Source organism: Sesamum indicum, linkage group LG6, assembly GCF_000512975.1.
Source record: "Sesamum indicum cultivar Zhongzhi No. 13 linkage group LG6, S_indicum_v1.0, whole genome shotgun sequence".
NCBI classification, from domain to species: Eukaryota; Viridiplantae; Streptophyta; class Magnoliopsida; order Lamiales; family Pedaliaceae; genus Sesamum; species Sesamum indicum.
The window spans coordinates 9,593,730-9,619,247 of record NC_026150.1 but is presented as its reverse complement, the minus strand read 5'-3'; the positions used below and the strand labels follow the sequence as shown (position 1 = coordinate 9,619,247).

The window sequence follows — 25,518 nt, the reverse complement described above, 5'->3', positions numbered from 1 at the left end:
TAAAGATAAATTAATCACAAAAATATTTATTTCATCTGATTAATAATAAGTCAATATAAGAAAAATATTAATTTTTATTTATTTTTTTATTAATATTAATAAATTTTACATAATAAAAATATTTATTTATTAGATGAATACAGACGTGAATGATACCTAAATTTTAAGATAACATAAAAAGTATATATAATTAAGGAGGGGAATGTATTATTTAAATATTGGTTGCATAATCGGCATTGCACCTCCACAGCCCGACATTCTTGTATTCTTCTTGTTACGTTCCCCATGCTCGACAGATTTGGACCTTCCGTTTTGATCGAGTGAAAGTAATGAATAAAAGTATAAAAAATTGGATCACACGAAAGCAGGATTCCGATTAACAAAAATTATACGGTTCAGTGGTCAATTGATTGAATTGACAGGGAAGAGAAAATTATAAACTGAGAGCTCGGCGAAAATCAAATTCGTCGCCATGTCGACGTCGATGTCTATGTCTGATCTCGATAAATTGTCGCCGTTGCGCGACTATAAGAATTTCCGCCAAGTTACCCGCGAAAGTAAGTCACGTTCACGTCCCTAGGCATCTCTGCTCCGCTCTGTGTCTAAATATTTAGAATTCAGTTTATTTGTGCATTAATGTGGTTGAATGTGGAATATCGTGGTTTTGCCAAAACCTTTTGGGTGATTCTGGTTTTCTATTTTATATGCTTTGGAATTCAAGTTATTTGCTTTCCTGAAACTTGATAATCCTCATGCATGTGGAGTTTGTATTGATTTTGTTCTTCGTAGGTCACTTGTGATGTATGGATTTCGTTAAATGGAAATATTGGTGCTGATGCACATTTATGATTACAGAATTTTAAACATTGCTAGTTAAAAAATGTGTGATTTACGGTCTGAAGGTTGGGTGGTGCTGATCTTCGGAGACAATATAAGGAATAGGATTGACGTTTTATGAGTGGTTAAAGGTCCAGGACTTCATTAAAGAGAAACCTGAAATGGGTTTATGTGTGGGAGTGGAGTTTGTGAAGAAATTAGCAAGTTGTAGTGGAGTAGCTGTGAATAATTGGAGCATAATCCTTGGTTAAGTTGATGGACGAACGAGGAGGTATTAATGATTGTCACATGAGGTAGACGGCTATGGGCGGTGGGTTTGCATTTCTGTTACAATTATGAGTGGATTACTTTATGCCCAGATAAGCATGTAACTTAATATTTTTTTACTTCAAACAAAGAAAAAAAGAAGAAAAAAATTGTAACTCGGCATGAATAGTTTTATGTGACCATCTTCTTCTCATTGGGAAAGAAAAGTGCCAATATTTCTATTTGCTTCCATGGAATAAGTTGGTCTCTTAAAAGATCAGCTAAAAACTTTGTAGGCTGCATCACTGGCATTATCTGCCTCTCATTATTAGAACTTTCAAGTATGATTTAAATGATTTGCCAAGCACAATTGAAATTTCTTGTGTTTGCAATTGACCCGAGTTCCTAGGCATTCGGCCTCGGGTATCAACATCTCCAGTAATTGGAGATTACTATTTGTATATTGCTTTCACATTGGAATATATATGCAACTTCATGGAAATCTTTAAATGCTTAATAGACTCGTATAATCATCATTAGAGTAAACGGAGGAGGAAAGGAATATGTTTAGATCATAATAACTAAAAAGATTCTTCACTTAATGTAATGGAGGGGACTCCCAAGTATTAATGTTTAGGGAAATCGGATGTGGCAAAGCAGCTTATAGAATACTAAGCATGGCAGTAAGTGAATGTAGACAGCTGAGTGATAAATATAGTTTGGAATATTATGTATTTGAATATTTACATGGATGATGGAGGAGAAATAGAGTAAAAAATGGAAGATGTCTTAACATGTGTAAACTAGAATCTGGTATGATGTTAATATGCTTGAATATGGGCAAAATTTCCGCTTCCCTTCCTGTTTTTCTTTATTCCTTTTTGTTTCCTTTTTTCCTTCTTCTCTTTGTTGCTTTGGATATGCCCTAAGGTATAGAAGTATGGTTGCTCTTATCCTCCTCATATTCCCCCCACCCTATCTACTATCTCTATTTTATTTTTCTTAGTAGTCAAGTAACATTTACTGAAATGTACTGAAATTCATTCATTCATTTTTTTTTGGAATTAAGTGCAAAATTCATTTTCTTTGATCTCTCAAATCGGCAAACTTGCTGAAGATTTCTGAAACATGCTCTAAATTTTGCCAAACCTAATGAATTACAACGACCTCCCATGAGGTTTGGCATAATTACGTAAGTTTTCAAACAACGAGGGGATATTTGTAAGTGTGCCAAACCTTAAGGGAGCTCATTGTAATTTTCCCTTAGTAATTGTGCTGAAACTAATTAGGATTTGCTGAACAATTGTGTAATTAAGTTCAGAATTCATGACTTATTCATTTTGGTATCTTTTGCTCGTGCCTATGACCTAGATACCTAATGCTCCTTGGGCATCGAACAACTATGGGGTGTACTAGATATTTGTTCCATTCCCAAAAAGATTGTCATTGCTTTGTTGCACTGCGAAAGCCACTCTCTTTGGGGAATAGGATGACCACATGATGTTGAATTGTCCTTGACCTGAAATGTGGCAGTTGCATAATCTGTCAATCACTAAAGTAAATTTTAAATATGACAATTAGTTTAGTGAAATAGAACATTATATGCTTATTAAAATCTACTGTCTCTAAGATTATAGGAAATTATTGACACTTGGAACTCTGCTATTTTCTTGTGATTCCTAATTTTATTCTGGCAAGTATCTTGTGTCAATGGGATACTTTACTATATCAATCTGCCATTCTTCCATTTCAATTTGGATTGATGCATGTTTTTTTGTTGTATCATGGCATGCTGAATCCTTCTAGCTTGAGGAAGTATTTATGTTATTTAACTTTTCTAAATGGTTTGTGCAATTTATAGGATTATTACGTGAAATGCTTCGATCAACCAAAACAGGGGACTCAAAGGCAGTTTGGAAGGTATAAGCAACTCATGCATGCATGTCTATTGCTTTCTCACATTTTTTAGTTGCAGGGTTCTTCTCAGTGGACTACTATTTTTCCGTGCTTTGTCTTTGCCATAGCAGTTTAAGTCAGGATCAATCTCTTGCTAAAATGAAGCTGTTTGTTGTCGAATGCCTTAAATTTTTGTCAAGAAAGTTATCACAAAAAAGCTTCTCTGTTGTTAGAGATCCATGCATAATAATCTCTAGGTGCTAGTTCACCACATTCATAAAAGACCCTGTTCACTACTTTAGTCAATTATATATATCCAGAGTAAACATGTGTGTATATATATATGTATATATATCATGTACATCATTCTTTTGTTGCAAAAGAAGAGATGTTTTCAAGTTACTGCTGAGGAGGTATGATAAGGCTTAATGAAGAAGAATGATAGTGACAGGGGGATGTCATCCAGTAGGAGGAAGGTGGTCACTGGTGGAGTCGCTAAATATACAACTAGGTTCCCATTTAGTTTTACTTGTTCTGTCAGGGATGACGATTAATGTTTATGATTTAAGCTTATATTCCGCTAAATTAATGACTGCATTATTTTTCTTGTCCGTGTCTGATTCTTGTCCAGGATTAATTCAGAATTTTTTGATCTGCGAGTATATGTCAAAAGCTATTAGCTAAAGGTTTTCTAATCTGGCAATTGTTTGTTTTACTTGTTAGGCTCAGTCTCTTCCTTTTCGTTTCCATATCTTTAGATTGTGTACCATATAAGAAAAATTAATACCCACAGTAAATAATTGAGCTATTATCATGAATGTAGAATGTGAATACTCCTCTTTGAGATTTAAGGGTCACTACCACGTGTTTCTTCTCCTTAACAGGTGTAAAGACATCATTTAGTTCATTTTTTTTTTCCATATCCTTTCCCTTGCTTGTTTGTTCCTTTACTCATTTAACTATAGGATTTAATTACCATTGATTTTTGACACTTGCGTACAGGTACTCGTCATGGACAAGGTAACTGTTAAAGTAATGTCTTATGCATGCAAGATGGCAGATATCAATGAGGAAGGAGTTTCATGTAAGATATGAAGGCCAGTCTCAGAGGAAAATTGTATCTTTCTTCTTTTTACCCTTACATTATAGTTTGCTTGGTGTTTTGATCTTCACGTGCATGCTTCTTGCTATCAGTTTATTCATATGCATGTTAGTATTTTCTTTTAAAAGTTTCATTCTCATTTATGTTACATTAGCATAGTAATATGATATCCCTGAAAGCCTGTCACTTTTCAGCTGCCAATTTGAGGCTTTCTAATTTTTTCTCACTTCGATTTTCCAATGTTTGATGCTTCAATAAAATTGTTACTTTCTTCCATTATGGAATCTTCTTGTTAAGAAAAGGAATGATCTTGGTTCGTTCCTTGTACTTGTGGACTCTTTTTCCTTCATGGACTATGTTGATCCTTATCATGACATATATTTCTTCATGAACCTGTCTTATCCTTACAGTTGTTCACAGAGAAATGTGAAAAATTTCCATGAGTTACCTTTTGCTTTGTTGAGGCATCCTCTCAACCCAGGTGGCCTGATTCCCTTGTGATTCTATTGTTTATTCTTGCTAAAGACCTAGCTTGTGGAATGACTCCATACACTTACTGTCTAGTCCTATGCCTCCTTATCATTAATCACAAATTATGCTGCTAGAAAAATTATGTAACGAGGAAAAATACTAGTCTCTAAATTGAATAGTTTCAAGTCCATATTTGTTCTGTTTAAATGGCTTAATAAGAGGTTATATGGGTTTTGAAGTTTTCCTTAAAGATAAACTATTATGTGCTTTTTCTGGAAATCTTGTGTGTAGTGATGGTGCCCTTAAATGAGATTGGGTCAACACAAGTGAGATCATTGGTGCAGTCTTGATTAGTATGTTGAATTCGGTCTGGCATTTGACATCGTTTTTCTTATCGTTGTCCATTGAGCACCCAATCTCCAGACTTCAACACTCTTACTTAGAAAATATAGGTTGGCATTAGCTCTTCTACCTGACCACACAGTACTTCTGAATGCATATAAAGTTTTTAGTTCTGCATTTGGCTTCTATTGTAAGTCAGTGGAAGCACTTTGGCATAGATGTGTCCAGAATGGGCTCCACCAATCTATGAAAACCCTTGGCTGAATGATTTTCCAGAAAGAGGCACTTGATTTATTCCCAAATATGTGAATGCACTGCCTTTATCATTATTAGTCTAAGTTGACCTAGTGACTGGTGTCATGTACCAGCATTAGCACAAGATACCTGTTATAAATTTATTATATGCCAGCTTTAATATTGAGAAGTAACCACATTGTGTGTCCCCTGCAGTGGTGGAAGACATACAGAAAAAAAGACAGAAACTGCCGACCATGGATGCCATATATTTCATCCAGCCAACCAACGAAAAGTTATACATTTTCATTTCCTTGCTTCTACTTTTGATTTGGCATCATTAAGATAGTAATACTTTGGTGTCTGAAAGTGCTATGTGAACAAATAAGCAAATGAATGTTAGATCATGCCCAGTATGTTGAAATTCTTTTTTTAAGTTTTAAGAAAGCTGCACTGTGAATCTGCTTTTATTTCTGTTTATGGTTTTGTGGCTCTTAATTTACAATGTCGGAGATGTCATGGCCTATTACCAGATATTTAACACTATGGTGCTTGTCTTGTAGGATATTTGATGTTTCCTCCAATTTGTGCTTTTTTTCTCTACCATAATAAAATTTGTTCTCATTGAACTGAGAAAAATCTTTGCTTTTAAAGTTGTAAAGAACAAGAATTGAAATTTATGTTAATTGGAGGGGAAGATTCCTGATCTTGGTTAGGAAATTAGAAAAATAGAGAAAGATGCTGCATGTTTGGTCATTTTAACTCCACTACCCCTTTGGACATCTTTCTTTCTTTGTACATCAACTGAACTTCAGCAGCATTTTCCCTATGTCCAGCTTCCCTCCATCAAAATGTTCACAAAGCACGACTCTTCCTTTGTTCATGTGAACGGACAGAAATGCTAAAATCGTTTTAGCAAAATCCTAGTCAAACAATTCACTATTTAAGGGTACTTTATTTGCATCATTCATGGCCAATCCTGTAAAAGCATTCTGTCTCAGCTTAGCTGATTCATAAAATGTGCTGGGAAACTGCCAATATCGTTTCAGTTTTATTCTTTCGGTTTCCTAAATTTTATTGTTGCAGACATCTGAATCTCTCTCTTAATTCCTCAGATTTTCTTACAGAAAGATCTGGGTGTTTGCACATGGAAAATTTTGATTTTTATACTGTATCTTGCTTCCTGAAATATAGCTTTGCTATATTTAACTTGAGCATGACAAAGTTTATGGTTTCTTGCTATATCCCTCTCTTCCCTGTACTCATCTATCTTTTTCTCTTTATATGCAGCATTGTCATCTTCCTCTCTGATATGTCTGGAGGATCAGCATTATACAGAAAGTACGCCAAGTATTAATTATTTGTATTATGCTCCCCCCCCTCCCCCTCAATTTCATGGAGTATCTCACCTTCTTCAGATAACAAGGAAAATTGCTTCAGAAAATTAATACTTATTGGCTTGTCTCTGTCTTTTTCCTACTTCCTTTCTTCTGTTAGGGCATTTGTCTTCTTTAGCTCACCTGTTGCCAAAGAGTTGGTTAGTGACATAAAGGGAAATGGAAGTGTCTTGTCTCGAATTGGGGCCTTAAGAGAGGTTAAAGTATTTCTGTATGCTTCTGTGATCCATACTTTATAGCGTAGAGTTACATTTTGATCTTTGATCTCATTCTGAACCTGAAAACTGCAGATGAACTTGGAGTATTTTGCCATAGATAGCCAGGTATATTACCCTACATGCTCTCGTCTGAGTGTCTTTTATTTGTTAACCTTACATGTCCAACCAGTGAGAAATGGAAGGTCAAACTAAGTATAGAAAATCCTTTACTTGCGGCCAACCGTTCTATGTTTAAACTATTTACAAGAAAAGTTGTGCATAAGTCAAGTAAAACAATATGAGACATAAACATATAAAACCAGACATGTAAGAGACAAGATGCATTTAGGAAGCCTTATAGTACTCTCATGGGCATTATCTCTATTGTTGGCTCCATCATTTCCTCTTGAAATTTTCTTATGTAGTGAGAGATCTCAAGATTCCTAATGCTTACAATGATTATTTAATGAATAAGCTATAACCTAGGGTTTTGTCACTGACAATGAGAGAGCTCTCGAAGAACTTTTTGGGAATGAAGAAAGTTCTCGGAAAGGTGATGCATGCTTGAATTTGATGGCTACCCGTATAGCTACTGTGTTTGCATCTTTGCGGGTATGTAATTTCGTCTGATTACTGGCCATAAGACAAGTTGTAACACGGTGTCAAGATTTGCAGATGTTGTCATTTGACAGGAGTTTCCATTTGTGCGCTACCGTGCTGCCAAATCCCTTGATGCTGCTACAATGACAACATTTCGTGATCTAATTCCTACAAAGCTTGCTGCTGCTGTTTGGAACTGTCTTATGAAATATAAAAACACCCTCCCTGACTTCGCGCCATCAGAGACATGCGAGCTGCTTATCCTTGATAGATCAATAGACCAGGTTTCTATTTGTCTAGTGACAATTAAGATATCAAAATACTGTTTGGAATCCCATTTTGTTGCCATGTATGACTTTTTTATTTGTTATATGAAGATTGCACCAATTATTCACGAATGGACTTACGATGCAATGTGTCGCGATCTACTAAATATAGAAGGGAATAAATATGTCTATGAGGTAAGGTCTTGCGTTCTTATCTTCAATTGTTGCTTGATGTTTATAAGCTATGCAGCTTCTTTAAGTAATTCCATGGATCAGATTCCGAGCAAAACAGGTGGGCTACCCGAGAAGAAAGAGGTCCTTTTGGAGGATCATGACCCTGTCTGGGTGGAGCTCCGTCATGCACACATAGCTGATGTATGTAGCATGTGCAGAAACTTCCATTTGTTTTTTTTGAAGTTTCTCGTTCTGATGAAATTCTATTATAGATTTGACTTTAATCAAATTGTTTACTATGTCAGGCTAGTGAAAGGTTGCATCAGAAGATCTCAAACTTTGCATCAAAAAATAAAGCTGTACAAATCCATGGTTCAAGGTTGGTAGAGTTATACAGTTCTTCACAATCTATGCACTAACTTAAATCTTCATCACTGCATAAATCTCTGTGTTTGGAGAGATGGATATCAGAATTTCTGAAATTTACCACGTTATAAGAATCTAAACTTCAATTGTTGCACGTGATGTCTAACAGAAGTCCAAGAGTTCATGCACTAGTATTTGTTGCTGGTATGACATGTAGTAGTTGCTCCTCACCTGAATGCTTAATAATGTCATGCGGCCATGCTTAAGGTTATTCTTCTTTTGTACAACTTGATTAACTTGAATTTAAGTTTAATCACCTATTACTACACAGATATACTTAATATTCTGATTTTCTTAGTTTGACCTCATTTAGTTCAATAGCCTTTCAAGCACAACCTCAGCGTTTTGAACAATTTTGTTATATAATATTCTATATACAGTTGTCGAGTATTTTTCCAAGGACTACAAATTCATTTTGCCTGCTGAAAGAGAATATCTCAGTGCTGTCTTCTATTACATCATTCACCAAGCTAGACCCCTTAGTTATAAAACACATGGATTCAAAGCAATGTATTAGGCTTGTTTCATTACTTATGTAGTGATGCCTATTGACTTTGTATCTTCTGGTGTCATATTACTCTCTTATAAATGATTTGTAGAGATGGCAGTGAATTGTCTACACGGAATTTGCAAAAGGTGGTTCATGCTTTGCCTCAATATAGTGAACAAATAGAAAAGCTCTCCCTTCATGCTGATGTGAGTCTCTTGTATTCCCAATTGCAGCTGATTTACTTGTTTGTATTTGTCATTGCTTGATCTAAAAAATTTGACTTCCATTACGAAGTGACACCATACTATTGGTGTGTAAAATCGTTCCTTCTAGTTCATTCTTATGATAAATATTATCTGTGATCTTATTTGCTAAGAGGCTAATTTCTGACTCTTACAGTATTCTTGTGAAGTTATTTGGTACTTTAAACGTATGATTTTGAGAAACTGGAAATGCTTATATATTAGGAAAACATAGTGAAAAGGTCTGCTTTTTTTGGAGTCTTGTCAATAAGCAGGTATTGCACTATTTAAGCCCATACCCAACAAGATATTTATAGTATTTGTACCCTCTTTATTCTAACGAATAGAATACCTGTTGGGCCTTACTCATATTATATCCCAAAATCATACGCGTGGATATTTTAATGACATGGGGATTTTGATTCCAGAAAATGTGAACAGTTGCATTGTGTGTGTACTGTAACCCATGGTTGCACTTTTGCTAAAGGCTTATAAATAGAATGATGATACAATTGACTTAATCAAGGATCAGTGTTGAAAACAAGCCAGCAAATGTATCTCGTTTGGAACCGTTATCTGCTATTTGAAGGTATCCCATTATTTATTTTCTCAATTACTTAATTGTACGTCTTTCTTCAGATTGCCGGAAAAATTAACAGAATTATCAGAGAAATGGGGCTTAAAGAAGTTGGGCAACTGGAGCAGGACCTTGTTTTCGGGGATGCGGGAACCAAAGAGCTTATTAACTTTCTTAGAGTGAAAGAGGTAACTGTATTTTGTCGGGAAATATCATGAGCAATATCGTGGACATGATATTCCTAAAATGGACCTTTGTTGGCAGGATGTGTCACAGGAAATTAAGTTGCGGTTATCAATGATTTACGCAGCTCTTGATCCTGAGAATTTTGAGGATGACAAAATTGCAAAACTAGTGGAGGTCTCTTCTGTTACTTATCTTTTCGATATAATTATCATAAGTTGTGCGTCTCCACCTTCCAGGTTTGACTTACATCAGGATCAAGTGTCTTCAGTTGCGTCTCAAGCTCAAGATCAAAGATGTACTTTTGCTTCAAGTCAACAGTGTTAAGCAATTAAAGTTTTTGGACATACTATTATCAATATCTTGATCTATCTGATCACTCCCATTATTTTCCAATGAGATTGAATGTTCTGGAGATAAACAAATAGAACTCATTCTATACTACTCTGCTGCTTCAACGATTTCACCATTCACATGTTCAACAATCTAGATTCTTCCTCTCTAGCCAAAAACTTCAATCACCTCTAGATCCAGCACCTGCCCTGCACTGAGCCCATAGTTTATTTAGCAAAAAAAATTCTTGAGGACTTTCTGTTGATTCTGTTTGGTGAGCATTATTATTTGTACCCCACTGCTGTTTCAACTCCCTCGCCACCTCTCCCCAGCGCACATCTATAGATGATTTGAATTTTGGTTGTTTTTCATCCTGGGCACAAGCTCATTGACAGTTTTCCTTTAAACCTTCTAGAGTCATTCCATCATTTTTTTTTGGTCCTATCCATAAAAAAGTCCTTGACGTAAGACTTCAAATTCTGTTTTTTGATGTATTGATTTTTATGAGAATCATGCAATGAGTAATGCTATAGTGAATCATGGTAACCTAATTAACATCTTGATGCATCTAATTGTAGTTGGCTAGACTACCACCTGATGACGTGAATGCTGTTTATAATATGAGGTTGCTGGAGGCGTCACCATCAGGAACCCAAAAAAGCTCAATTTTACCATTTCCACTCAAGTTTGATGTTCACAAGGTAATGGATGATTCTTGAAACTATTGTTGTGGCCAAGCAATCCCTTTTTATGATTTCATACTATTCCCCATTGGTTTTCCTGTCTGCAGAAGAAGAAAGCTGCTCGAAAAGACCGCCCTGGTGAAGAAATGATGTGGCAACTATCACGTTTTTACCCTATAATCGAGGTACGCTATAAATTTATAACTTTTCTGATATCAGATATAGATGTCATATCTTGTGAAGAGCACATTGAAAATAAATAAAACAAGAAAGAACATTATTGGAACCCCCTATCATGCCTGTTAGAAGTGAAGAAACTGGGGAGTCACTCCTAGATGGCCGTAGGCTCGTCGAGTGCTGGAATTTGTATTACCCAATCCAAAAGCCTTAACTTTTATGTAAAAACTCTATAAAGAGACTTTTAGTAATAAGGTGGAGCCTCAAACTGCTTCATATAAAATGCAACGAATTCTATATCTACTAGGTTCCAAATTTGTCGGTGCTAAAAACTAGTAGGATGATCAAATATAACAGAGCAATCACACTCAAGTAAAGCTACCCGATCTGGATTCCAGACACGAATATCTGGAAGAATACCATGACATTATAGATTGTAGATGATTAATTATATTACTGACTTTATGAATTACTGTTTTGCACTATAACTATCACCAAAAAGGATTGCATTTTAGCTTAACAGAATTCATAATCTACTATATGTCTTATTTATATGGAAATTTTATTGATTGCTTATCTTCCAAGTCTTTTGTGTTAGAAATTGGTTCAAGTTACCTTGGTATTGCTTCTTTCGGGGTCGAGAATTAGGAAGTCCCTTGGTTTAAGCCTACATTAGGGAGCTTTCTGAATTTAAGCTGCATTTGTTGGACAAGCGTACGTTGAGATTGATGCCTATAGTTTTTCACCAATATTCTTGATAGTCTACCAAATGCAGGTTCAGGTTCAGGTTCTTCAAATGGTTGAAGATTACTTTACTGCAGTTTTTTTGTATTGAGGGTGTGATTATTAAAAGTAAGAACTGGATGATGTTCTGTTGGTTGCATTTAAACCTTTGATGAAAGTTTGTTTAGATGTGATCTTCTAAACATCTATATTAACTTTTTAAATGGTTAATGTGGGTACTGTGGTCCCTCTTATTTTCATTTTTCTCGGAGCTCAACTCTTCTTTCTTGTCATGCTTCTTGGTCTCCATTCTTTGAGTGTTGTTAGAGGAAGAGGCTCAGGGGCAATGCAAGATTCACACCCTAACATATTTTCTTGGCGATCCATTGTATAATTTCTACTGTGCTTCATAGCAATATTCTCAAAAATTTGTTGATATGCAAGAATGAAGTGCTGGCTGAAGTTGCAGTTTTGCCTTGACTCTGATTTCAGTGAGACGTATACTGAACTAGCTTTGTGGCTTTATAGGAACTTATTGAAAAACTTAGTAAAGGCGAACTACCAAAGAGTGACTATCCATGTATGAATGACCCTACTCATGGAATCTCTTACGGTGCATCTTTAAGGACAGGTGAAATTCCAGCTCCTGTTTCGAAGAGATCAAAACGGTCGATGACATGGGCTCATTCTAGAAATTTTGATAATCTGTATTCAAGGTATTTGTCGCAATTTTTTTCCTTTATGTTTCAAATAGATTTATTTGATTTCTTGGTGTCTTCCCCTTTGGGTCTACTGCTGCCTGAAATACGGCTTTATGCTGAACTTCTTTCAGTCAAGTGTGATATGTGTCTGTTTGGCTACATTAATCAAGCCTACACATTATTATGATTTACCTATATGTTTATTATCTTTTCCGCATGTTCTATTTGCTGTTTAGCTTGCTTAACTTTTTTGTTTCTTGTTTTTTTTGCAGTGATTCACCATTAAGGCGTGCGTCTAGTGATTGCAGGGATATGGGTCGGCGGATTTTTGTGTTTATTGTTGGTGGGGCTACACGGTCTGAGGTATTATCCGTCAGCTCTCCTTAGCCCACAGCACCCACCACATGCACACTACTGACATTTGTTTTTTTCTTTTGCAGCTAAGAGTTTGCCACAAGTTATCAGTTAAGTTAAAACGCGAAATTATTCTAGGCTCATCCAGTCTTGATGACCCTCCGCAATTTATCAAGGTAGATGTCATTCTTCCCATGTACCCCTTATCGTCTTAATAAGTTGGTAATGCTGAAGATATGAACATAGAGGTGATATCAAGATGATGCCTAACCCTGTAATGGACATGCTGTGATTATTCCTCACATCTATAAGGATAAGTTAGTTTTTATTGGTTGTATTGAATACCATCAGCTGAAAATTAGGTAGAGGGACACTCCAATAGTAGAGCATCTTTTAGTATTCAATGCTCCTAGCATACTTCTCCAGAGGTTCATAGAGTATTTTTACATGAATTGCTATGCTGAGATAGACAAGAATTGTTGAAATTATCGTCACTTTTTACCTGAGTGGGACTAATTAAATGTTAACCGGGAAGTGGAAGATAAAACATGATAACCATGGCTGCTGGCCAGAGGGCATATGTCAATTTATTGTAGATCTGTAATTAGCTATATGGTATAACCTTATACCAACATTATATAGTAGCTGCTCATCTGTTAAGAAACATCCCATAAAGAAACCTATTTAGAAACAAAGATGAAGAAGTTTATACATGTAGATGATGGTGTCATCAGGTGATTGAGTAAGATATTTTGGGAAAATTGCAAACTAGAATGTAAATTGAATTTTGCTGTAAGGAATCATCTTAATTCTTTCTAATAGAATTTTGCCTTTTTTTTCAAGGTTATTGGAGGTAGCATAATCTCTTTCATTTTTTGGTTTAGCAATAAGTAGTGGGACTATTTTGGAACCACTTATGGACCTTAAGAATAAAGATTTGAAGGAACTTTATCACTAACTACTATAGTGGATCATTTTCTTTTATAATATGCTGAGAAAGCAAAAGATGAACAATTACCAATTTGCTTACGCTTGTTCTTTCCATTTCAAAAAAACAATGACGAAAAAGTTGAGCTCTTGTTTGCTTCCTGAATTGACTGGGTCTCCACATCCCCCCAGTGGATTGGGGTGGAGTTGCCCATATCTTGCAAGCACCAAGTTGTGGTAGTTTTGGGAAATGTCACTGATGAATTTCTTTTTTCCTCTTCTCTCTCTCACCCTCTGCTATTTTTTTTGGGTTTAGGGGTTTCTGGGGGGCATCTTGAGCCATCTGCAGCTATGCATTCAGGGATAGTAATTACACAGTCCACTTCGACTATAGTGAAAATACAGAAACTAATATGCTGCTTACTGATTTCAGTAACAACCCTCCGTCACTGAAACCAACAACCAATTGTTATCACAGTTAAACCCGTACCTAAATTTTCAAATATGGAAACATTTCCCACCTGTTTTCCTGATTTCTCTTTATAGTTTTTTTTTTTTTTTAGTCTAGATATCTATACAAACATACATACTCAAACGTATATTCAATATAACACACACACACATAAATTTTGCAGTCGTTGCATTTTATTCATGTTGGCTTTTTATGGGCCTGAAAAGGTTGAAGGGGTTGAATTTAGGAGGTGTTAGTGTAACTATATAAATAGCAGTAGTTTCTGTGTTGTCATCGTAGTCTAAGCGGTGCTGACAATCCCTTACTTCAATTGTTCTTTAGTTATCTGCCAAAAACATGTACACCTCTACGCAAGTTATCTCCATCATTCTCTTGGCTCTTTCTTGTTGCAGAAGATGAAGGAGTTGCAGAAGATGAAGGAGATGACTGAAGATGAGTTGTCATTGGATGATCTCAATATCTAGACACGTAAGGCTTGTAGCTGGATATGCATTTATGTTTTCCAGTAGTAAATAATAAGTTGATATGTTGTCACATGTGCTATCTTCTCCTCTTCTCTCTCTCCTTTTTCTTCCCCTCTGACATTCTTTGTATCTGCGAAGTTCTCTGGCAATCCATGGTGCGTGCATGTATTTCTTTCAGTAGTTCGGACACTGGAAATGCAAGCAGTTTAAGAGAACTTAATGGTATGTTTTTCTTTGATTCATTTCCTTCCGGAGCCATTATTGTTTTGCTCAAATCTTCACCTTCACTTTTGCACATCATCAGAAGACGTCTCAGGGTGCTCATATTCTCATTGGTTTTACAATGACTTGTAGGCACTTACCTGCGGTTGACGACTAAGAGAACTGTGAGAATCCGACTATATCACAAGACACAGAAACTTATGGTACATGAGGTGTCCGTTGAATTTGCTTGTGCTAGCACTGGAGTTCAAGTCTACGGTAAGGACAGCTGAAATGCCTTCTCTGTCGAGTCGAGCAATTGAGGTTTCTGATCAGGACTTTGATGACCACATGTTGCATTTTTTGGCCTTTTTTCGGCTTGCTTTCTTTTGCATTTGCAGAAGTAAAAAGAGTTTTCCTAGTTACCTGTTCAACTTGAACTACTTCTCAAACTGTAACCGCTGAGTATGTATTTCATACTGGACTTTACTTACTGCTTGGAACATTTCAACATACATTCTGTTTAATTTGTTTAAGGGTAAATCCACACCCCATCGGATTTACATTATTTGCCGGAAAGGTGTGAGACTACAAAAATAAGGATAATTATACTCTACTTTTCTAAGATTTGGTGTAATTGTACGTCTATCCCTTGAAGTTTGAGAAATTACATTTAGTGCCCATAAAGTTTGCTTTCATCTAACAAATAAGTCCTTCAATTAGTCAAAATTCACAAAAATTGATGATAATAACAAAGAAATTGAAAAAAAAAATCATATTTACTTACAATTGATTTATTAGTGATTTATTTTAGGTTATATAATGTTTTTATAATTAAATTATCCCCATACGTCTTCACAAGTTAATGCATGTGAAAAGATATATTTTTACAGTTATAAAGGTAGTTTAGTCAAAAGAATTATTTAACCTGCAAGAAATCAGTAATAAGTCAATTGATGGTAAATATCGATTTTCATTCAATTTTTTTGATAATATCAACTAGTGAATTTTGAGTAACGGATAGATTTTTTTATTATAAGCAAGCAAACTTCAAAGGTGTTAAATGTAATTTTTCAAACTACAAGGGATCTACATGTAATTATACCAAACTTCAAGAAATGAGAATGTAATTATCCCTAAAAGTAACCTCGTGTTTTCACAAAAGAAAATAAATAAATAAATAATAATAATGAGCAAAAGACAAATATGCTCTTTCATATTTATATGCAATTCATTTATACTCCTCGTTGTTTGTAATTATAAATATATTTAAATTAAATTAAAAGTTACAATCAGCTCAAATGACTTTTACTTCGTATTACATGTAACTCCATTTAATAATGTTTCAATAGATATTACATATGATATTTCAAAATTAACCCTCACTGGATTTTAATTGTAATTTTTACTGAAATGCTCTTCGAACCAAATTGTAGCGTTTTACAAAATTTAGTGGGTCAAATGTCATGATTTAATACACTTGTGGTTAAATGTTATATATATATATATATATATATATATATATAGGATAAACTAGCCAATTATGACAATTTATAGTTATAGGGAATGCCTCTCTATGTACATATTTTGAGATAACACCCAATATACTATTACACAAAATCCAATATGTACAATGTACTTGATTACTTAATCCACCACCACTGCACATATTGGATGTTTATATAATAGTATATTGGCAACTTTTTCTTTCTCTCTTTTTCTTTTCCCCCATGCATTTATATGTGTTTACATCTCTATTTTTGATATCTTAACATATTTTCACTTGAGTGTGAAATGGTCCACTGATAGGCCATGCAAAAATTGTTTAAAAAAAATGATTTAGATTAACATATGTATATATAGATGCATTCTTCAAACATCTGTATTTCGTACATCTCTCTTTTAGACATCTCAACATATTTTCACTAGAATATGAGATGCTTCTTTGAGAAGCCATATAAAAATCATATGAAAAGCCTTTAGCTCGAAATGTCTATATATTTCCAATGGCTATAAAAGTAAGAATGACTAATTTTGGGGAAAAAAGGTAACATTTAGCTACAAAGTATAATTCATTTTAACTCGTTAGTTTTTTTTTTTTTAACACATTATAATTTCATGCAAATGACATTTTGGTCGGAGAAATCAGTCAAATTATAATCAAAATTTATAAGAGGAACTTTTTAAATAACACATGCTAAATACGCCAGAATTCTATCGATGGTGTTATATGAAGACATAATAAATTTTACAAAAAATAATTATAATTTTCGATTTAATAGAAATATATTTATAATTATGTTAAACTTCAAGCGGAAATAATTTACCATTTGATAATTTTTGCTCAAGATCAGAAATCAATTGGCTTGGAAGCAGATAATTTGATACCCCCATTATTATTACCACCCCTTAAGCCTCACTCTTCCAAGTTTAAACAGAAACCAACAAGACTTGATTTCAATAGGAGAAAGCCAGAACCATTTGGTATCGAAATGCTATACCAAAAAAGAGGTACAGCATATTCTGCATTATCACTTCATCACCTCATTTGCTCAAAACTGCAATCCATTTCAATGATACAACTTTACTAGTTCTAAAATTTAGCTTGATCTTCATAAAGATGTTATCCTACAAAGTCCATTTGCATCTCTGCTGCGAAATCCAGTTAGAAAGTCTGTTGCTAACAACTAAGAGTTGATAATGAAGCGGCTGGTAACAGTTTACAACAAACTGAGCAGCCAATGCTTAACTACGCAGTTCTTTGGCTTTGTTGTTGACCAGCGGTTGTTCTGCCTTCCTCTTCTTGCATTCACTTACTATCCTCTTTATATATGCAATATAGCCGTCCACATCGAATTTTCTCTTGCAACCAGCATAATTCATGTATCGTATTTTTCCAAAAACAGGTCGCTCTTGCCATCCCTAAATGACCAAAACACGCCTTAGCATTAGCTTTTATGCACTCATTAAGTAAAACTATTTCAACATTTTGGAATGTAAAAGTTGTCTGGTGCTTCTTATAGAGAAGGAAAATTTAAATTGACCTGGTCATGTAATCCGCATATAGACCACATGCATCCAACGTAACCATTTGGATCCCTGCCATCTATTTGATACTGCAGGTGATGTAATTGAAGAGAAAAAGAACAATCTGAATCAGACAGTTGATAACCAGAATATAACCTTTAAAAAAGGGGCATAATTAACAGATAAATACTTTATCATTCAAGTATATTGCTGTTGCAAGAGCTTCCGCAGGCCCACTAGTCCATTCAAGAATTTTTTTTGCCCAGTACATCCTGCATTTATATTATAAGAGCGAAATGATATTGCCGCTTTTGAAACAAGGATAATGTAGAAGAGAGACAAAACTTCAGTTCTTCCTTTGCGAACTATATTGCTACATTCTAGGACCAAGATAAAATGAAGCTCAATTGTCTTACTAAATATAACCAACAACCACAATGTTCATACTAAATGGTTTTAGTCAAGTAGAAGGATTGATTTATTGTACAATTTTTGTTTCACAGTAGAGAAATTTGTCACACTTCATCTGTCTCAGCAGATATGACGCGGGAAAACTATTGTCTTCATTACATTTTTCAGACTCTGATAATCATGCAAGATCCAAGTAGAGAGCCCTCTTATAATAGTAAACTTCTCACTAAGATGTAAAATTTCCGTTAGATGGAGAGGAAGACTAGACGAGCTCTATTATGAGAATGATCATGAACTGAGTAGCAGAATAGAAATCAAAGGAGAGAAGAATATAAGAATAGCAATATTGTTAAAAGAAAGTCACAAGAATGATTATGACTTCAAGCAAATAAAGATGATTCCCCGAAATATCATGCAAGAAATACATAAATTCTTTCAACTGAACCTCTATTATTTATTGGAGGATGCCCAGTTTATAGTCATAAAGTTTTATTCAAAGTATGAATTCCCCAATGCTTATAGAACCTGTTTATGCTCATAAACTTCTTGTTCAAAGTGTCAATTCCAAAATATGGATACACCCAGTTATGGTCATGAAGTTCTTATTCAAAGCACCATCTCCCAAATACGGGCAAGAAACATAACTAATTATGATAATAACAGATTTAAAATGAATTCAGAATTGTTGGGAGCATGTCAAATAAATAATAAATGAAGAAGAAGAAGATTCATGAAAAAAGCTACTTACCGCATAAAACCATGCATCTTTCCATAATGAACCATTTCCAACTGAGAAGCATTCCAAAGCTGAAAGGAGAAGGTGGATGGGGACATTAGAGAAAAATACAACATCAAACTAAAATGATAATAATTGAATGAAGTAGGTGCTAGCACAAAACACTATCAATCACTAGTGGCACGAAGGCTGCCAAAAGAATTTCAGATCCATGATATTCTCAAGAAGAAAAAAAAAAAAAATGATTACTTACTGGATCAGCAGTTTGCGCTTTCTCCAATTGCTCTCTCCTACACATATCCACAGCATTAAGCAATCTATGATAAATGAATCAACCAGGTACCCAGGGGCAAATCAAAGAAAACCACTCACGTATATATATGTTCACGTTTATCAGAGGCATGGTCCATCAAAGTCTTACGCGCCCACTCCCAAGCACCTTGTAATGAATCATAATGCGGCTGGTAGAAGCAGAAGTTATCAGCAAGTTCTCTGCGGACGATCAGTTCCTCCAAGAATGCATCAATTGCCTTAAAAATAGTAATGAAAATAAGCTTTGTGTCAAATAAAACAATATTATAGATGGTATAAAGTCTCATATAACTGGGATCACAACCAAGTAAAATAAGTATGAAGAACAGAGAGGAAATACACAAAATATATCCAATCTTTTGAGCTTTTAGACTTCAAAACACACACCTGGGGATAGAGTTTTCGAACTTTTCGTGCCTCCAAGGCACATCTCTGTGCTGATATCTGCCCAAAATGCAAATATGGAGAAAGGCCAGACAGCGCTTTGGGTTTCAGTGGATTATTCCTGTCTGAAAAATAATTCTTCACTCTTACTTTCAAGAACCCATTTTTATCCCCCATCAATACGTCTAATGCAGCTTGTTCACCTGGCTGACACCATTCAAGTTCAGGAACTTCTGCTCCTTGCCTGGTGATATAGTTAGATATATACCAACACCTAGCCTAAACTGTAGCACAGATCATAAAGTACTCATTCAACAGGAATTAGTATCTCACCTTACAATACGTGCAATGAGGTTATCCCAATCTATAAAATTACTAGGGGAAGCCCATTTCCGTTTTGGAGTTATGTGTTCAGGAAAATCAATCAAATATTCAGGAAGTTTTTTGTTTATTTTGCCCCTTATTGTCCGAGCACCATATTCCACTTTGTCCGATGCCACCCAAACAGGCACCACATTGTGTGCATCCACTTCATGAATTGATACTGATCCATTTACTCTCTTGCACATTTCCTCTTTCCATTGCCGAACCTCCCGCAATGGTGAAAAGTCTGTCACCAAAAGTGAAGCTCCACATTCGTTAAGAAAACTTGGAATGGTGTCAACAGCTTCACCCTATTAATGCAGTTAACAAAATCAAATTCAGTCTTGGTTCTCCATCAAAAACAAGAAACCAATTCAATCAACAAAGGCAAACATTTAAGACTTCGAATGTGTGTGCTTGACCTCCAATTAGATCATGCACAATGAGATGATCATACGGGAAGATGACCTATCCATGAGAAAAAGGGAGGGGAAGCAAGAGAGGTAGACACAGGTGGTTAAACTCGAGAAATGTACTTCATTTGATAGAAAAAGGAAAATAATAGAAGCAGAAGTCTCATACGCACATTCTATGAGATGATTAAAGTAATTCCTTTTGCTTCCCATCCTTCCACTGTTAGGTCCCAAAGGCATATTAATCAGTCCTCCTAGTTAGTAACCAAATTAATTACACAAGTTCAATTGAATGAAAGTGAAGGTACAGAACGGAAGCATTTTCCCTCAGCTGTGTCCTTGATCACCACATCTGAATGGGCAACAAAACCTATAATCAAGCTGTAAAAACTACTCAGCCATGAATGCTGACAAAAATTTCAGACTAAATCCTAAACTGGGGCCACAAATTGCTCAAGCAACCAAGCAGTTGCAACAGCCCATTCAAACTTGTTCACCAACAACTTGCGATCAAAATGAACCAAATTTGATCACACTGAAAATACAATGCCGTGCTCAACCCTTCATTAGTTAAAATCCAAGCAAAAGTATACTACCAGACAAATCAACAAAGCAAGTATCTGGATACTAGCATTCTCCGCAAAAATGATAGTTCAGGCAGAGGTTCAGCTCTCAGCGAGCAGCCCTAAGCTGATCTCAAGCTGAATTATCAACACCACTCTAAGAGTCTTAATCTTTATAGATAGTAAATAAATACTCGATATAAAAAAGCTAATACTTTCAATCATTTCTGTGAACAATATACAAAACATAACAATTACCATTCATCAAAAAGTTACAAATTCACATAAAAACACAGAAAACAGGAGTGCGAAATGGGACTCGCCTGGAACAAGAAAAAGGGTACTTCAAGAGTGGATTGAAGATCAGAATGCAATTTCTTGAGCCCTCTTAGCATAAACCCCAACTGCCGAGCTTTCGCGCCCTTAAACTGATGAAACAAGTTGAATGCTATGGCGACGGGAACTTCCCACTTGTTAGCCTGATGCACGGCGTGGATCAACGCCCAGTTGTCCCGCAGCCGTTGATCCCTGAACATCCAGTACACGACCGGGCCCGCGGCCTTCGGATCCGCACCTTGCTTCAGGACCCTGATCCTACCCGGCTGGACGGCAGGGATTGAGGAAGACATGGGTGCACCAGCTGTGCTAATGTGCGCGGGGAGAGTGTAGGTTAAGGAAGGAGTTTCCGTCGCGAATCAGCTGAAGCTTGAAGAGGGCAGGAGGAAATGGAGGGAAATGAAACGGTTGACAGTTGTGGTTTTGAAAGGGGACACGTCAGATCATTTTCAGCCGTCTCTTTGTTGACTTTCAATATCGTTGACATGGGCTTTTCAAGCGGCCCACTTTTGACAGAAAGCCCAATATGAATGGCCCAAACGTCATTACAAATTCATTTATTTTGAAATTTTTATTTTTTACATTAAGGATGTGTTTGCACTGCCTTCTGTTTGTGCTGTGGGATATAAGTTATAAAGAAAATTATAAGTTTAACACCACTAAAAGTTCGGATGTGTTTGAGAATAAAAGTGAACAACAAAAAATGTCAAAATTTAAGTGTTGAAAAAACAACAAATATTTGCGATTACCAAAAAGATATTTATAATTTTTGACTTAAATTAGCTATATTCAAATAGTTTAAAAATAGATTATCTAAATTAAAAAAAAATATTTTTTTCAACTTATTTTTTAATGTTAGTTGGGCATATAAAAATCTTAAATATTTCTCTATTACTATTTATAGAATTACACTACTATCTTCGTGGTATAATAAAAATAAATGTAAATTACAGTCATCTTTATGGAGATTTCGTATAATTACAATATTTTTTTATTACTTAAAAAATTATAAATACCCCACTCAAATGAAAAAAATTATGTAGCTCTTACATGGTAAGGTGGATATTACTATTTTATCATAATTGAATTTTTTTAAAAATAAAAAAAATTAAAATTCATAAGGAATATTAGTCCATAAAAATATTCATAAAAAATATAAAAATTATAATTCATAATCCAAAAAGATATTTTGGTTAGTCCACCATAAAAATTAGATGGAAACTAACGGAATGAACTAGTTGTTAGACATATGTTAAAATCAAGAGATATTTATAATTTCTCAATAATAAAGAGATATTTGTAATTATATTCAATTTCAAGGGAGATCGTTGTAATTTACCCTATAAATAAAATATTTATATAAAATGAAAATATTTTCTAAAAATACAAAAGAACTTCCAAGGACTATGTTTGGATCACTGAATTCAGAAAATTCTTTTTTCAATAACTCTATATTAAAAGAATTTGAAATCTTTCGATATTCAATGAAATATAGTGCTACGAAATAAGAGTCAAATGATTTGAAATCCTTTAAATTTAGAATTGTTCAAATAAATATAAATGATTTGTTACTAGAAAAATTTAAAATTCATGATTTTGCATCCATCAATTCAAATGTAGCCTTAGATCGAATTTGGATCGATAGGTTTGAAACTATGGATTTTAAATTCCTAATAATAGATCATTTGAATTTTATTCGGATCATTCTAATTAAGGGATTTTAAATCCTTTAGTTCTAAATTTGAACCATATTTTATTTTTTTCAAATTCTTTTCATATGAAGTCCTTGAAATACTATATCCAATTTTTCTCTCAGATCCAAATTCATCATTTCAAATCTAGAGTCGAAGGATTTAAAAACCTTTGAAACTCATAATTTGAAATCCATCAATCCAAATGTAGCGTCTCATTTCGATCACGAAACTTTTCATGGTTGAGACGAGTTTTTATTTTTTATTTTTTAAATGTGATTACATATTACATCAGTATCAATAAACTAACAATGATATCAACTCGATGAGTAAACTCATAGTATATTAATAAACTGATATTATAATAAAATTCACAATAAGTGAGACAAATATACGTTACAATAAATTTATATTAAATAAGATAAATACCCACACATCTAAGAAAATTTGTTCTGATGATTTTCAATTTATTTATGGGAACTCAAAGTTGAGACGAGTTTGATAACAATGACATGTATTGATGGCCTCGATTCCTATATGTTTTTATGCATAAAAGATCCGTACAAGATCTTGCTTCAAAATTACGACTGAAGCCCATAATTTATAAAAAAGAATTTGAGTTTGTATTTTATATATGTTAGATTATTACCCCATTATAGTAAATTTTAATGATTGCCTCCAAAGAATTTAAATCCTATATAGTATTTGTACTTATTTAAAAAAAAAATGTAAAATTGAAGTGTCGGTAACTCTTTAAGGATGAGAATATTTAATTTGGTGACATTTGTAATGATGTGATGACTATGGCCTAATTATATTATTTTTTAATAATTGATAATTATTATTATGAATAATTATATTTACATCTTGTGATCTATAATATATTTACATAAATCGTCGTATATTTTGATCAATTATACACATACCCACAAAAACGTCAAACCATTTATACAAATTACTTTCATACTTTTAGAAAATTATACATACACCCTAAAAAACATTGATGATATTACACAAACTATTCTTATTTTTTGGCTGCCAGTGATAATTTTTATAATTACAAAAAATAAGGATAGTTTATGTAAATAGATCATAGATAAGGGAATATAAATACAATTCTTCCTTATTATTAAAGCAGACACACTGTTTTGAACCATAATTGCCGTGAATTCTTTTTTTCTCTAGCGATGGTGTATTATTGTACTGTCACAAAAATATATTTTTTGAAATAGTTAATATTAGTTTCACACTTTAGAAAAATATCGTGAAATTAATCCCAAGATAAAAATTGCAATATTTGAAATTAACTTTGGGACTAATTTTATGATATTTGTCTTATAAAAATCGAAATAGGTATATAATCCCTATTAAACTAAAATAAGAAAGAAAAAGGTCTAAATAACACCTGATTTCTATGTTTTGGCATGTATATAATATTTTTATTTGAAATAATTACAAGTTTGATGTAATTATATGCAAAATTTCACAGTTTAAAAAATTATATTTAGTACTTTTGGAATTTGTTTTCGTCCAATAAATAGATCCATCTATTAGTTAAAATTCACAGAATTTGTTGAGACTAACAAAAATTGAATGAAAATTTATATTTACTCCAAATTAACTTACTACATGTCAAACAAATATTTTCTGATCAAATTATCATCATACATCATCACACATCAATGCATGTGAGGAGAGGTACATTTTCACCTTTATAAGAAGTCTGTAAGTCAATACACGGTAAATATGAAGTTTCGTTCAATATTTTTGCTGATGTTAGCAAATTCCATAAAATTACTAACAGATGGATCTATTTATTGGATGAAAACAAACTCCAGAGATAATAGGTGTAATTTTTCAAATTACATGAAATTTATATAGAATCACATCAAATTTCAGGGAGGACAATATAATTATTCCTATTTATTTTGCTCTAATTTACTAACTATAAGAATCAATATTCAGCTACATGATTTAGTTTTGTTTTCTCTTCAGCCCCTCATTCTTTGTGTACTATTATTTATTTATATAAATTAAGTTCCTAATTTTTCATAGTGAAATCAAAATAATACTATATATGATCCATAATTTAGATCAGAACTGAAAATATGAAAGGATAAAATGCATAAAACCCCCCTGTGTTTTAAAAAGTTTGCAAAAAGCATCTTCCTGTTTTCAGAATAGGCTAAAAGCTCCTATGTGTTTTGTAAACTCAGCTCAATCGCCCTCTCTCCGTTAAATCCAACTAACGGTGTTAATTTTTTAGAAAATGACCGTTATACCCTTACTTAATATATATTATTTCTTATTATAATGACTGTTGGATTTTTTTGATCAAATATTGATCGTTAGATCTAATCAATTAATCTCAACCGTTAGATTTTGAAAAAATAAAAGGTCTAAATTCAACATATTATTTAATTTATATTATATATAAATAATTTAAAATTTTAAAAATATATTATTATTATATATTTAAAAAAATAACTAACTACCCCACCCACCCCCTTCCCCCCCCCCCCCCCCCCCCCCCCCCCCCCCCCCCCCCCCCCCCCCCCCCCCCCCCC

At 34.1% G+C, this 25,518-nt stretch overlaps 2 protein-coding genes across 2 annotated transcripts; one reads left to right on the top strand and one right to left on the bottom strand.

The window, feature by feature from the left end:
- LOC105164203 (SNARE-interacting protein KEULE) lies at positions 358 to 15,251 on the top strand. Its single transcript, XM_011082811.2, has 23 exons — positions 358 to 557; positions 2,945 to 3,003; positions 3,982 to 4,063; positions 5,345 to 5,423; positions 6,419 to 6,469; positions 6,626 to 6,722; positions 6,816 to 6,848; positions 7,209 to 7,334; positions 7,415 to 7,606; positions 7,700 to 7,783; positions 7,865 to 7,963; positions 8,068 to 8,141; positions 8,788 to 8,884; positions 9,560 to 9,685; positions 9,762 to 9,857; positions 10,592 to 10,714; positions 10,804 to 10,881; positions 12,125 to 12,312; positions 12,570 to 12,660; positions 12,738 to 12,827; positions 14,443 to 14,518; positions 14,653 to 14,736; positions 14,869 to 15,251. The coding sequence occupies exons 1-21, from the start codon at positions 473 to 475 to the stop codon at positions 14,512 to 14,514; spliced, it is 2,022 nt and encodes a 673-aa protein (XP_011081113.1). The 5' UTR covers positions 358 to 472; the 3' UTR covers positions 14,515 to 14,518; positions 14,653 to 14,736; positions 14,869 to 15,251.
- On the bottom strand, positions 17,196 to 21,662 carry LOC105164202 (deoxyribodipyrimidine photo-lyase). Its single transcript, XM_011082810.2, has 9 exons — positions 21,248 to 21,662; positions 19,919 to 20,259; positions 19,589 to 19,829; positions 19,262 to 19,419; positions 19,143 to 19,179; positions 18,902 to 18,960; positions 17,933 to 18,014; positions 17,760 to 17,831; positions 17,196 to 17,637 (listed from the first exon to the last, which is right to left on the bottom strand). The coding sequence occupies exons 1-9, from the start codon at positions 21,551 to 21,553 to the stop codon at positions 17,461 to 17,463; spliced, it is 1,473 nt and encodes a 490-aa protein (XP_011081112.1). The 5' UTR covers positions 21,554 to 21,662; the 3' UTR covers positions 17,196 to 17,460.